The sequence below is a fragment of the Pseudopipra pipra genome, chromosome 3 (assembly GCF_036250125.1).
Source record: "Pseudopipra pipra isolate bDixPip1 chromosome 3, bDixPip1.hap1, whole genome shotgun sequence".
Taxonomy (NCBI): Eukaryota; Metazoa; Chordata; class Aves; order Passeriformes; family Pipridae; genus Pseudopipra; species Pseudopipra pipra.
The window spans coordinates 91,710,128-91,722,243 of NC_087551.1; the positions used below are offsets into that span (position 1 = coordinate 91,710,128).

The 12,116-nt window shown below is 37.0% G+C and overlaps 1 protein-coding gene and 1 long non-coding RNA gene across 2 annotated transcripts in view; both read left to right on the plus strand.

Annotated features, from left to right (window-relative positions):
* The window catches only part of COL21A1 (collagen type XXI alpha 1 chain), a 99,171-nt gene extending 91,144 nt beyond the window's left edge, over nucleotides 1-8,027 (plus strand). Inside the window, exons 26-30 of the mRNA XM_064650311.1 lie at nucleotides 3,533-3,679; nucleotides 3,777-3,831; nucleotides 4,121-4,321; nucleotides 5,772-5,849; nucleotides 6,590-8,027. Coding sequence (XP_064506381.1) covers nucleotides 3,533-3,679; nucleotides 3,777-3,831; nucleotides 4,121-4,321; nucleotides 5,772-5,849; nucleotides 6,590-6,777 — 669 coding nt within the window. The 3' untranslated portion in view covers nucleotides 6,778-8,027. The remainder of the gene's footprint in view (nucleotides 1-3,532; nucleotides 3,680-3,776; nucleotides 3,832-4,120; nucleotides 4,322-5,771; nucleotides 5,850-6,589) is intronic.
* A 699-nt stretch (nucleotides 8,028-8,726) lies between these two features.
* Nucleotides 8,727-12,116, plus strand: part of LOC135412000 (uncharacterized) — a 29,728-nt gene continuing 26,338 nt past the window's right edge. The window contains exon 1 of the long non-coding RNA XR_010429454.1: nucleotides 8,727-9,614. This is a non-coding gene — a long non-coding RNA (uncharacterized LOC135412000). The remainder of the gene's footprint in view (nucleotides 9,615-12,116) is intronic.

Here is a 12,116-nt window from a genome sequence, read left to right on the forward strand (position 1 = left end):
CAAATTATATGATCTGTAAAATGTGTGTTTATAGTCTTGCTTCTGTTCTCAGATGTCTGTAAGCAACAGAAGAGAAATTAATTGAGAAATATCGAGAAGAGAAAGAAATATTAGTTAAAAAGAGATGTAGTGAAATATATATTTCGTTAAATGAAATATTTTTAAAAATAACTAAAGCCAAGTATATATTTTAAGGGAATTAAAAAACCAACAAACTAACCAATAAAAACAATGAGAAAAACTGGTTCAGGAAAGGAAATACTTAAAGGAAAAAGAATCTAGAGATTCTATGATCACTGCAAAATAAAAATACATTCATAAAAATACAGAATAGTGTTATAATATTATTCAGCAGTAACCAATAATTGAAAGGCACAATATAGAAATAAGGAACAGGACACACAAAGAAGATCCTTCTTGTACCCCTTCCCTTTTTTTGGGGAGTCAGAAAGTTTGGAGCACATAAGTTAGAGATCAAGACCATTGTATTCAATGACAGTGTTGAGTTTACCTAATTCCTTTTGAGCTCTGCTGATATACTCTACTTTCATCTTCTGTAAAAGTCTGTAGTAAGGATTGCCACAGATGAGCTCTTTGTCTTGTGTGTTTTAACTGTCACCAGTGAGATTTCTGTGTGCCTTTATTTCAAAGCCAATGGAAAGGAGTCTAGCAAAGCCTTTACAAGTATTTTTTTTAGAGGTTTCTGTTTTTTGAGACTGACTCAGAAAATGCAGGGTAGATTTTTTTCTCTCTACTACTAAGTCTATACAAGAATAATTCAGCTCAGCCTGAAACTTGAGGGGCATAGGGGAAAGTGTCCACAACGAGGCTGCATACAGCTCTGAGCAACCTGGTCTTGTGGAAGGTGCTCCTGCCTATGGCAGGGGGGTTGGAACAAGATGATCTTTAAGGCCCCTTCCAACTCAGTCTGCTCTATGATTCTATGAAGGCTGCTTGGACTGCTCTTGGTTTGTCAGAAGCTGCATTTGTTACTCTTCAGGATGTTTTTAGAAGTCCCATATTTTCTTTTTTTTTTTTTTCCCTTGTGTTTGGCTAATGTATATCTATTTATGGCCAAACTTTTTTGTCTTTGCGTTGCATTTTTTTAAAAAATTGGTATTTAAAACGTTGATTTTGTTGGTTATTTTTTATTTATTTCATTGTTTAGTGAAATCAGAGTACAAATTTATTTAGAGATTTCTTTGTTCAACTCTTTTCATTAAAGCATTGTTGCATATCAGTAGCTGGATACATTAGGTGGAAGCCCAATTCTGATAATTAAATAATTGTATGCATTTTAACATGTAAACTGTTTCACATGCTGCTGTGATTCTATGAAATACTTAAATTACAGTTTGACTTATAATTGTTTTGCTAAATAATTGTCAAAACTGTATACTATTGAACTAGCTTCTTTAAATATTTTAAATCATGGCAATAATATATTTCTACAGAAAACTCATTTTAATGATGTGGTGCTTACTTATTAAACCTATAGAATTAGTTGTTTTTTGTTAGACTCTGACTCCTCAATAAAAAGTTTCTTCAGCCTGTAATTCTCAGCACTTATTGAGCTCTTCTCCTTTTTTAAATTTTCTTTTCCAGTAGCAAGGGTCAACAAACAAGGCCACACATGGGATGTGGTTGACCATTAAAAGACCAAGATATACTGCAGAAAATGTTCCCTCTGCAGTTTCATTTACTCTTTGGCAAGTTCTTCAGGCAGTTTCTGCTGATGCTTCCAACATTTTGTCCTGGTATTTTTATACTGGCTTCATGCCTCTAGTGTTTTTCTGCAGTAGATGCCATTTTCCCAATATTCACTGTTTCTTAATGCTTTCTAACTCATTTAGTTCAAATAGATCAATTTGCAAGTCAGATGTATTTTATGTAAACTTCGTCTATAGCTGTAAAAGTAATTAAAAACAAAGCAAAACAAAAAAACCCGAACCAACCCCAAACAACTTCTACCTATAAGAACAAAATGGTTTTCAGATCTCAGCACATGTATTCTAGTATAGCCACAGGCAGCTACATATGCTCCATGTGATTATCTCTGAGCCTTGCTGACCATGTTAAAGGAGAAAAACCACCTTTGTAATTATGTAATTTGTAATTATGTAAGAAATGAACAAGTACAAATCTGCATGATGTAATAAGAGGATCAATTATCTGTTACTACAACATTCAAGATGACAATATCAGAAAAATAAAATGTTATTACAGCTTTGGAAAAAGTTCTGAATTAGTGTATAACTTTTGAAGGTATGGACTGCTGTTCAGGTCATCTTTCCAGCAGTACTTTTAGGCACCTGACTGATACCTGTCTCATTTCTGTGTTTTTTTTAAGAGGATAAACTGCCTATCTGATTTTAGTGCCTAGGTCTCTGCATAAAACTAGATAATCCAGTACTGAATTTGGAGCTTGCTACCCTGCAGTAATTCTTGTGGAGAATTCTGGATTGTTACTAATTTAGACCAAGCCAGGAAGCTTTGAATTTTTCTGATTTATTCTGAAGAATTTTGATGAGTAATAGAGAAAATTAAACAAAATATTATAAATACCATAATTTAAAATTCAGTGTAAGTCTATGAAGACTGTATGCACGAGTATTTCGTAATTTCTTAAACTTCTATTATATGTTTCAGTAAGTTTTGTCATATATAATAGTCCTGTTCCCACAATTCTATCTAAAATAGTTGTAAAGAGTGAAAGAATATTTTGAGGCAACTGATAATATTATGCAGAAGCTGTGCAGAAATGGAAGGAAAAAACTCATCAGAGAGCAAATGTAGTATACTGACTTTAATCTTGGGCATATACCAAATTATGTTGTACTGATGTTTTGTTGGCTCCAGAGTGGGGAAAGGGTTCCACTTGAACTGTTACAGTAGGTTTCCATACATAGAAGAACCATTGCTTTGATGAAGATATATCAAACTATTTTCCAGTATTATTTTAACCTTTTCCAGTGAAGCAAATGGACTATAGTTATTACCAATCAGATGAAAAAAAAACAAAACAAAAGAATTGCTAACTCAAATCAAACTATTTTTTCCTTTGTCTTATATACTACAGGCATAGGGGTCAAAGGCTTGATAATTACAGTAAGTTTCCAAGAACTTCAGTGATGCCAGAATTTCATCTCTAATTTTTCCAGCAATCTAAGGAACTTAACATACTGTGAAAAAAATTCTAATTCTCATGAAAAAGAGGATAATGCCTTTTCTTCCATATGTTAATAATGAATACTAATTTTTAAATAGTAATTTGTAAGTTAAATGGTTCTTTAAAGTTAAAAAAGGTAATTTGTTTCTAGTTATATTGGGTAATTGTATCTGAAACAGTTACCAAAGAATCTCAAAACTTCAATACGTCTCATCAATATCAAGTTAATATTTAGTGACAACTTATATTAATTTTATGAAGGTCATCAATAAAGATTTTCTCAGAATATGTTTTTGTGATGCTGCCTAGCTTCCAGATGATCGCTGAAGATACAATTGGCTTTTCATGGATTTTTCATTCCAGAAAGGTGAGAAAGGAGATCCAGGCATTCAAGGCATCAGTGGACAAAAAGGAGAATCTGGTGTCCAGGGTTTGGTTGGACCTCCTGGTCTCAGAGGTCAGCCAGGAGATCGAGGACCCCCAGGACCACCTGGATCAGATGGAAAACCTGTATGTATAGGACCTCAAACTTGTAATTTTGAGTACCTTAAAACCCACAAAGAAATGCATGATCTCTCTTGTTTTAACTGTTCTCTGTTCAATTCAGGCACGAGAATTTTCAGAAGAATTTATTCGACAGGTGTGTTCAGATGTACTGAGAAGTAAGTTTGAAAGCCTCTTTACTGTTTTTTTCCTTGTTTGAAGTGCTAAAGAAGTTTCCTGATAATTGTAAAGTCTCCTTCTTGAAAGCAAGTTCCATATTGCCGATTTATCACTTGTTTTCTTGCAGGTGTGGATACATTTCCACACCACAGGTTCCATACTTTACCATCTTATTGCCTAAAGGTATCTTTTTCTCTAAAGAGATGAAACTGATTTTGTATTTGTGGTTAGGGGCACTACTTTTATTGTTTCAACACTCTAAGCAATTTTTTGTTTGAATTCTCTCAGCCCAGTTGCCTGCCATCCTGCAGAGTAGAAGGCTACAAAGCTGTAACCATTGTCAGTCTCAAAGTGCTCCCCCAGGAGTTCCAGGACCACCAGGTCCAAGAGGCCCTGAAGGACCAAGAGGGTTTCCTGGTTTACCAGGGAATGATGGCATTCCAGGGCTGATGGGCATCCCAGGTCGCCCTGGGGCTCGTGGGACAAGAGGTACTGTGTGCATACGTCATGGTGTAAATGGCCTTTGTGACTTGGTTTTCTCCTTCTAGTTTTGAATGGGGTTAATGCAGGGTGGAGTAAGAGAATGGCTGGGCTTCTATGACAGAGTGTAATTGGGAACATGGTGCAGAGTGGATGTTTCACTGCTTTCGAAGAACGTGTGACAGAAGAAGAGAAAATACAGGAACTCAACAAGGTAGCTAGTGTTCAGTTCTACTGCAGTCAAACTGTTCTGATCTTTTTAGAGAGTTCTTAGTCTCATGTAAATGTTTCTAGCTGTGTTTAGATTATTTTTTTAGATCAAATATGCCTAGACATGGATTTCAATGCATTTCCATGTTTCCTAGTTTCTTTTCTTCCAAACTTGTTTGTTTCTGCTACTTTAAGGAACAGTATTTATTCATTGGCTACTTACTAGCTGCACTGATTTTTGGCATGTGACAACTTTTAGACTCCCCCTAATTTCCTGAGTTTTTGTCCTTTTGTTCTTTTTATCTCAAAAGGATTTTTACTCCTTTCTTTATGCTTTTCTTAAACATTCTGGATTCTTTTTAAGCAAGCTAAGGTTTATACATTCAGGTAACTCAGCTGTCCAAGCATTCCAACTGATTTCTGTGATGTATTTGCAGACTTTATATTAAGTATGTATATGTAGTCTGGAACTAGAGAAAGAGACTGGGTGATGTCCATAATTTGGTAACTGGTAGGACCAAAATAATCAGGAAAGCTGTATAAAATACAGCTAACTAGTAATGTGCCAAGGGTAAGCAGACAAATGGTTGGTAAATATTTACTTTCTTTTTGACATTACCTGTGACCTAGAACATCAAATTCATTTGGGATGTAATAAAGATTTGCCTGTAGTGCTTTTATAATTTCCTCTCCAATAGGAGAATGTGCAGTTTTCCTCTGAAGCATTCACTAACAGGTCTGGCTATTCCATAAGAGTTGGAAAAATGTGTATATGTCTCTATGAATAAACTGAATTCACTGGGTTGTAAGAGAGCTCATATTTTTACACTCTCAGTATTTCTTTGGTGGAGATTTAATTCTGCTGTATGTTGTAGAAGATTGTCTACATATTCTGTATTCCACACCGACTATGGTGAATAACTTACACTTCTTTCATACAACTTCTTAAAGTCTTTGCCGGTTGGAAAGCAATGACAGCAAATTTTTTTAATTGCCTATCATCTATTCCCTCAGCTCATAGTGACTGTCTGCTTAACAAGTGCTATATCAGCTCTAAATTCAGTAGAAATTAGGATAATTTAGAACTCAGTCACACTGTGTGGGTTACAAGAAAATGCTTGTTTTACATCCTATTATTTGCTTTTGAAATATTAGGTATTTTATTCAATAAATATTATCAAATGCTGACTTCCTAGTTCATTGGATGAAAGTAGTGTGCAAAGATATACCTGTGTTTGCTAATTCACAGGACTGCCAGGGAAAAACGGTGCAAAAGGCAATCAAGGAATTGGGGTTCCTGGGATCCAAGGCCCCCCAGGTCCTCCAGGTGAGGGATGGTTCAGCTGTGCAGATTCAGTGCATGCTAATAATTTATTAATTTCCAAATAAGTGTTTGTGTGATTTGGGAAAAACTGAGGTAGTTTGTACATATCTTAATTGCCATATATGTTTTAGGGATAATGCCTGTCTCTTGCATGCCCTTATAAATTGTCATATAATACATAATTTAATATAAGATGTCTTGTAGAGATTGGTACCTGAGACACTGCTGTTTCTTGATAGATGGATCCTGAAATCAGCCATTATCTAAAAACTGAGCCCTGATATGATTATGTGACATGTAAGCATTGCTTAGTGAGGGAATATGTTCTTCCTAATATTAATGTATGTATAAAAAAATGCGGAGTTGGGTGTTTGGAACAAATATTAGGGCCTGATCCAAATCCAGAGTAACAAATAGAAATAGGAGGACTGATTCATGTGATGGTGGTTCCAGATTATGTAAAGTATAACAGTGTGCTAAAGCAGATTTTTATATTTTCCTTTAAAAGCTATTTTTATTTAAAGTGTTTTCCGTGTGCTTTTAAAAAAAACCTTAGTAAGGTATCATGTTGTGTATATAAACATTTAAGCAGTTTGTGACAAGGAGTGTCTTTTTCCGGAAATGTTTTCTTTATCTGCATACTTCACCAAAGAGCAGGGGTGTGTGTGGAGGGGTGGATCTGTTCTTGCTCTTGTTTTTATTTCAGTAGTCATGTATTTGTTTATTGCATGTGTGTTATTAAGGTCCTGAAGGTCCGCCAGGTATGAGTAAGGAAGGACGTCCTGGAGAGCGTGGGCAGCCTGGTAAAGATGGAGATCGTGGTACTCCGGGAATGCCTGGACCAGTTGGACCCCCTGGAATTTGTGATCCATCACTATGTTTTAGTGTAATTGTGGGGAGAGATCCATTCAGAAAAGGACCAAATTATTAATTTGTGATATGATAATTTAGAAGAATAGGTATGGTGCTTGTCTTTTATGGTCTTTCAAATCTCAGGAAGGTGACCAGCAATAATCCAATAAGCAGGAACAAAAGTACCTCTGACATTATAAATATTATAAACATTATAAATAAACAACCCAAAGGTTATACATTCCTTTAGACAAGAAACTCCAAAACCCCAATGACTTTTTTTATACCTTGCACTGGTTGAATATCATCTGTTTTGAAAGAGTTTTAATAGGAATTAACTATAATATTTGATATTTAGTATTTAAGTGTCCTATAATTCTCCTTTTACCACTGAAGTCCTTTGCAAAATTGCTGGAAACACCACTGGGAGCAGGATTAGGTCTTAAATGGCATTGGTCAGGTATAAGTTACTGTGAAATTTTTCACATGCAGCCAACATACACAGTATTTGATTTTGAAAGAATGTGGCTGGCTTTGACTTCATATGTGTGTGAATTTCACTGGCTTGTGTACATTTCATATGTCATAGCTCCAGATGTTCTGTGAGCGAAAGCCTATCAGATTCTTATAAATTAAGATAAATATCTGGATAATCATGGAAGAAATATCACCTATTTTGCCATGCAGCTGTGCTTAAAACTGAGGTGAAATGCAAGGGTAGAACTACTTGTTCAAGGGTCAAGGTTTTATTGAAGATGGTACTGTCAGCCACTAAAGATTTAAAGGTTCCATGTGGGTGATTCAACTTACATGAAAATAGCATTAAAAATAAAAAAAGAATGAAAGACTGATACAGCTGGCTATGATACAGTAGCTGTGATTTGACAAAATTAAAGATTAAAAAATGTTTGCACAACCCTGATGTAACAGTTCTGTGTAATGGAGTATTAAGTTATATACCCTTTGCTGTTTCTCCTCAAGGACTGCATTGCCAAAATGAAGAAGCAGGTTTACAAGGAGAAAGGTCTAGCTGGTGGCTGACCAGCTGCAATGTTTGTTATGCTGTTTCCTTTTTCATTTTAAACAAGCTGTGTGTAATTTTCATTGTAAGCTTTGCTAATGAGTTGTATTGCTTGCTTTTACATAAAGAGCAAAGCCACAGTTCCTATGACAATTTAAAATCCATTTCTTAAATTAAGGCAGAATCTTGTATTGAACTTAACTGATGCTTCATAAGTGACTTCTCTAATGGATTGTTTTTCTGTTGTCCTACTGTCAGAGAGTGGTAATATGCTTGACATTCAAGGTAAAATAAAATTTTGTAAAGAACTGGTGATAGTTTGATGAGAAATTGTCCCTTTCTTGTTGTTTTTTACATGTCTGCCCAGTTTCTATGTGAGCTCAGCTTTTGCTTTTCTGTCTGCATTTCTGCATATCCTGGCAGTGCCCCGGTAGTTTTCAACAGGTTTTTGTCCACTTTTCCAACTCTGGAATGCTTCTTTTGAGCCGACTCAGAAGCTCACAGTTAAGCCAAGGTGGTCTCTTGCTCTGGCTACTTCCCTACCTTTAAAAGGGGATTAACTGTTTTTGTTCTTCTGGGAAGAGAGTTTAGAAAGGCTCCCAGCACTCACTAGCTTCCTCATGGAAGCTTCCCATGAAATCCTTCACAAACTCTTCTAAACTTTAAAATGTTTGTTCTAATACTAACCTTCAGCATGGTCAGCAGGATCCCAAATTCCATGGTATTATGATTGCTGCATCCAAGGCTATCCCTAACTGAGATATTACAAAGCAAACTTTCTTGTTTTGTGAGCAGCAGGGCCAGCAGTGCCTTGTTCCTGGTTGGCACGTCTAACATTTGTACAAGGAAGAAGCAGTCCTCTACACATTCCAGAAATCTGGTGGGTGACATGAGCTGCTGTATTGTTCTTTCAATGAACGTGTGGGGTAGTTGAAGTCACCCATAAGAACCAGGTTCTGTGACCCAAAGCTTGTTTAAGTGATCCAGATACTTTTCCATTGGTAAGATCCCCCTTGGAGATGACCCCTCTGATCTTGACCAAGAAGCATTGTGAGACACTGGATTATTGTATTAATTATTGGCTTGGACCAACTCGTGGGGGGGGGGCAGGGAATGGGACAGGTCAAATTTCATGAAGGTGAGGTGATGCCCTACCCCATACCCCAGCCCCTGTGAGCCTCATTGGGAGACCCTGGAGAAGCTGTCAGTCAAGACCAGCCTGGGGGTGCTGCCCCGTTCCACACCTCAGAGACCTTAACCCAGTATGGTATAAACTGGAGTATTATCAGATTAATGATCCACAGGAGAGAGCCTCTTATTTATGATTGATGCAAACTACGTAAAGTTCTTGCAAATGTTGATCTGCAGTCAGAAGCTGTGAATTAAAAAAAATCACGGTGAAACATGTCACTGTCTATCTATCAGATATTTTCCGGAAACAGTTACTAGAAACTCTGTTAACTGACATTTCCTTACTCTCTTGATGATAGACTTTAAAACTGGATCTCGGGCTAATTTTAAGCAGAGGGTAAGATGCAAAAAAAATTTCTGGACATTTTTTATTAGTATCTTGCTGTGTGACTTTTAGTTAAGAAATATACTTCCTGGTGGGTCTAGTGCCTATTGGTGTCAGTAGAGGAACTATGATCCACTACACTATATTTTTAATATAACTTCAGCTCATAATATCTCTGTGTGCATAAAATAGGTTTAACATTTACCGCTTTACTATGCTCATCGATTGCTGTTGTCTCGCAGATACTGAGGCATACACTTGGACATAAGGATGCAGAATTGCAAAGTATTACTGTGGGAACTGGATTTCTTAATGAAAGCTTATTGCTGTATGGAGCTCAGCAATTTTCACCTCTGAGAATCATGATCTTCTTAAAGAGGTTTGTAGTAAATACATATGGAGTGATGTGTCTCTGTGTATATATATATGATTTAGTAAAAGACCAGATGTCACAGATGGTTTCCACATGTGCAGATTTATTTGGTGAATATATATGTGTATATATATTGTGTACGTATATGTATCGTTCTCAGAAAGATATCATAATCATCCAAATGGAAATAGAAAGTAAAAGAATTAAATCACAGAATCATAGAATGGCTTGGGTTGGAAGGGACCTTAAAGATCATCTAGTTCCAACCTCCTGCAGGGACATCTCCTTCCACTAGAGCAGGTTGCTCAGAGGTCCATGCAACCTGTCCTTGAACACTTCCAGAGATGGAGCATTCACAATTTCTCTGGTCAACCTGTGCCAGTGCCTCACCACTCTCCCAGTAAACAATTTCATCCTAATATCTAATCTGAGCCTGCTCTCTTTCAGTTTGAAACCATTCCCCCTTGTCCTGTTACTAGTCTTTCTCTATCTTACAGGGTCCCTTTAGTTATTGGAAGGTTTCAATTAGGTCACCTCAAAGCCTTCTTTTCCCTAGGCTGAACAATCCCAGTTCTCTGAGCTTTTCCTTGTAGGAGAGGTGCTCCATCCCACTAATCATCTTGGTCACCCTCCTCTAGACTCACTCCAACAGGTCCTTCTTGTGCTAGGGAACCCCAGAGCTGGATGCAGCACTCAAGGGGGGGGTCTCCACTCTACTTGAGAGTGGAGGGGACAGAATCACCTCCTTTGACCTGCTGGCCACACTGCTTGTGATGCTGCCCAGGATACAATTGACTTTCTGGGCTGCAAGTGCACATTGCTGGATCGTGTCCAGCCTCTCATCCACTAGCACCCCCAAGTCCTTGGCAGGGCTGCTCTCAATCTGTCAATCCCCTGGCCTGTACTGATGCAAGAGGTTGTCCTGACACTGGTGCAGGACCTTGCAGTTGGTCCTCTTAAACCTTATGAGTTTAAAAGGGCCTGCTTCTAGAGCTTGTCCAGGTACCTCTGGATGGCATCCCATCATTCTAGACTGTGTGGTCTAGTCTAGAAAATCTAGTCTTTGAAGAACTGAACTATCACAGTCCTTTTACTGCTTCAGAGCCAGGGTGTCATTGTCAGCTTGAGGTGTAGCCAGTAAATATCAAGGTTGGTCAGCCTGTTAGAGGAAGAGCTGAGAATTGTTAGCTGTGCATCTTTCAGAACTAGAGAATCTCATTTCTCAGAAAACTCAAGGTGCATTAAAATGGAATTCCTTATTAATGGCATCTGACTGTCTTGGCAATGAACACTGTCAGGAACTGTCACTACAGTTCACACAGATTGAATCAAACCACTGTGAAAAGATACTACAACTTTTTTTCTGTAGGGGGAACACATAGATGAGAAATCGAAAGGGTTTACTGTCTCTGCTGAATATGGATTAAGAGGTATTTTAACAACTATTGCCTTCAGGGGTGATACTGCAATGTTTAAAACTTGAATTAATATAAAAAAATTTTATGAGTTATTTGTTTTGTTGATAAGCAAGATTTTCTTATAGCGTACATTACCTATGTATCTTAAAGAATCTAAGTGCATTTTTATAATGGGGAAATCATTACTCTGCGATTCCTGACTTTTTCTTTACAAGCATCTTTCCCCTCTCAGTATTTCCTACCTTTGCATAAAGTGCTTTTTGCTATCAAAAAATATTCTGGTGACATTCCAGTGTATTGTATTATTCTGCTTTATGCTTTTCTTTCTTGGAAAAAGATGCATTAGAAGATGTTCTTCCAGAAGTAATGTCTGGCCACTCAGCCAGCTCTCCCAAAGGTATTTTGGTGGGTTGGAAGCTTGGTTGTCTGCCATGGTCTTAAAGAACTACTTAAGTGCTGTGTATTGATTTTCTGACACTTTTTCCTAATTTTCTGCTTTTAAAAGTATATAGTATTCTTCCACTTAAGGAAAAAGTAGGTGAGAATTCATCAGAAAATTTAGTCATTTGGCTGTTACAGCCTTGTATGTCCATAATGCCTGAAAAATGTCTTTCTCGTGTTGGAAGTTCATAAACTCCAAAGAGTGTTTCTTCTGTTGTTTTGTGATTTTCCTTTTTTAAAGCATGAAAAAAATTCATAGTATCTCTGGGGCACACTGAAATCACATATTTAATATAATGCAAAAACCCTGGTAATGCCTAGAAACTGTGTTTCAAATCAATAATTTTATTGAAATGTTGAAAAACATAATGCTACCTGAGAGATGGAGAAAAAAAAAGCTCTCTTCTAACAGGAGCATGATTCTTCAAGGTATGCAAGGCTTTTACTGATGTGGGAGTGAATGTAACCTCTAATGTAGCCAAGATGGAACCTGAAGAAAACCCTTAAGCAGTACAGTAGGCTGGGTAGCAAATGAAGGAGAAGGAAAAGGTCATTCACTTTATTTCTTCATTCTAATATAATATGAATTGAGTGAATTGTGCTTCTCCTTGTCCTTATCAAAAATTATGAGAAAATACAGTCTAGATAC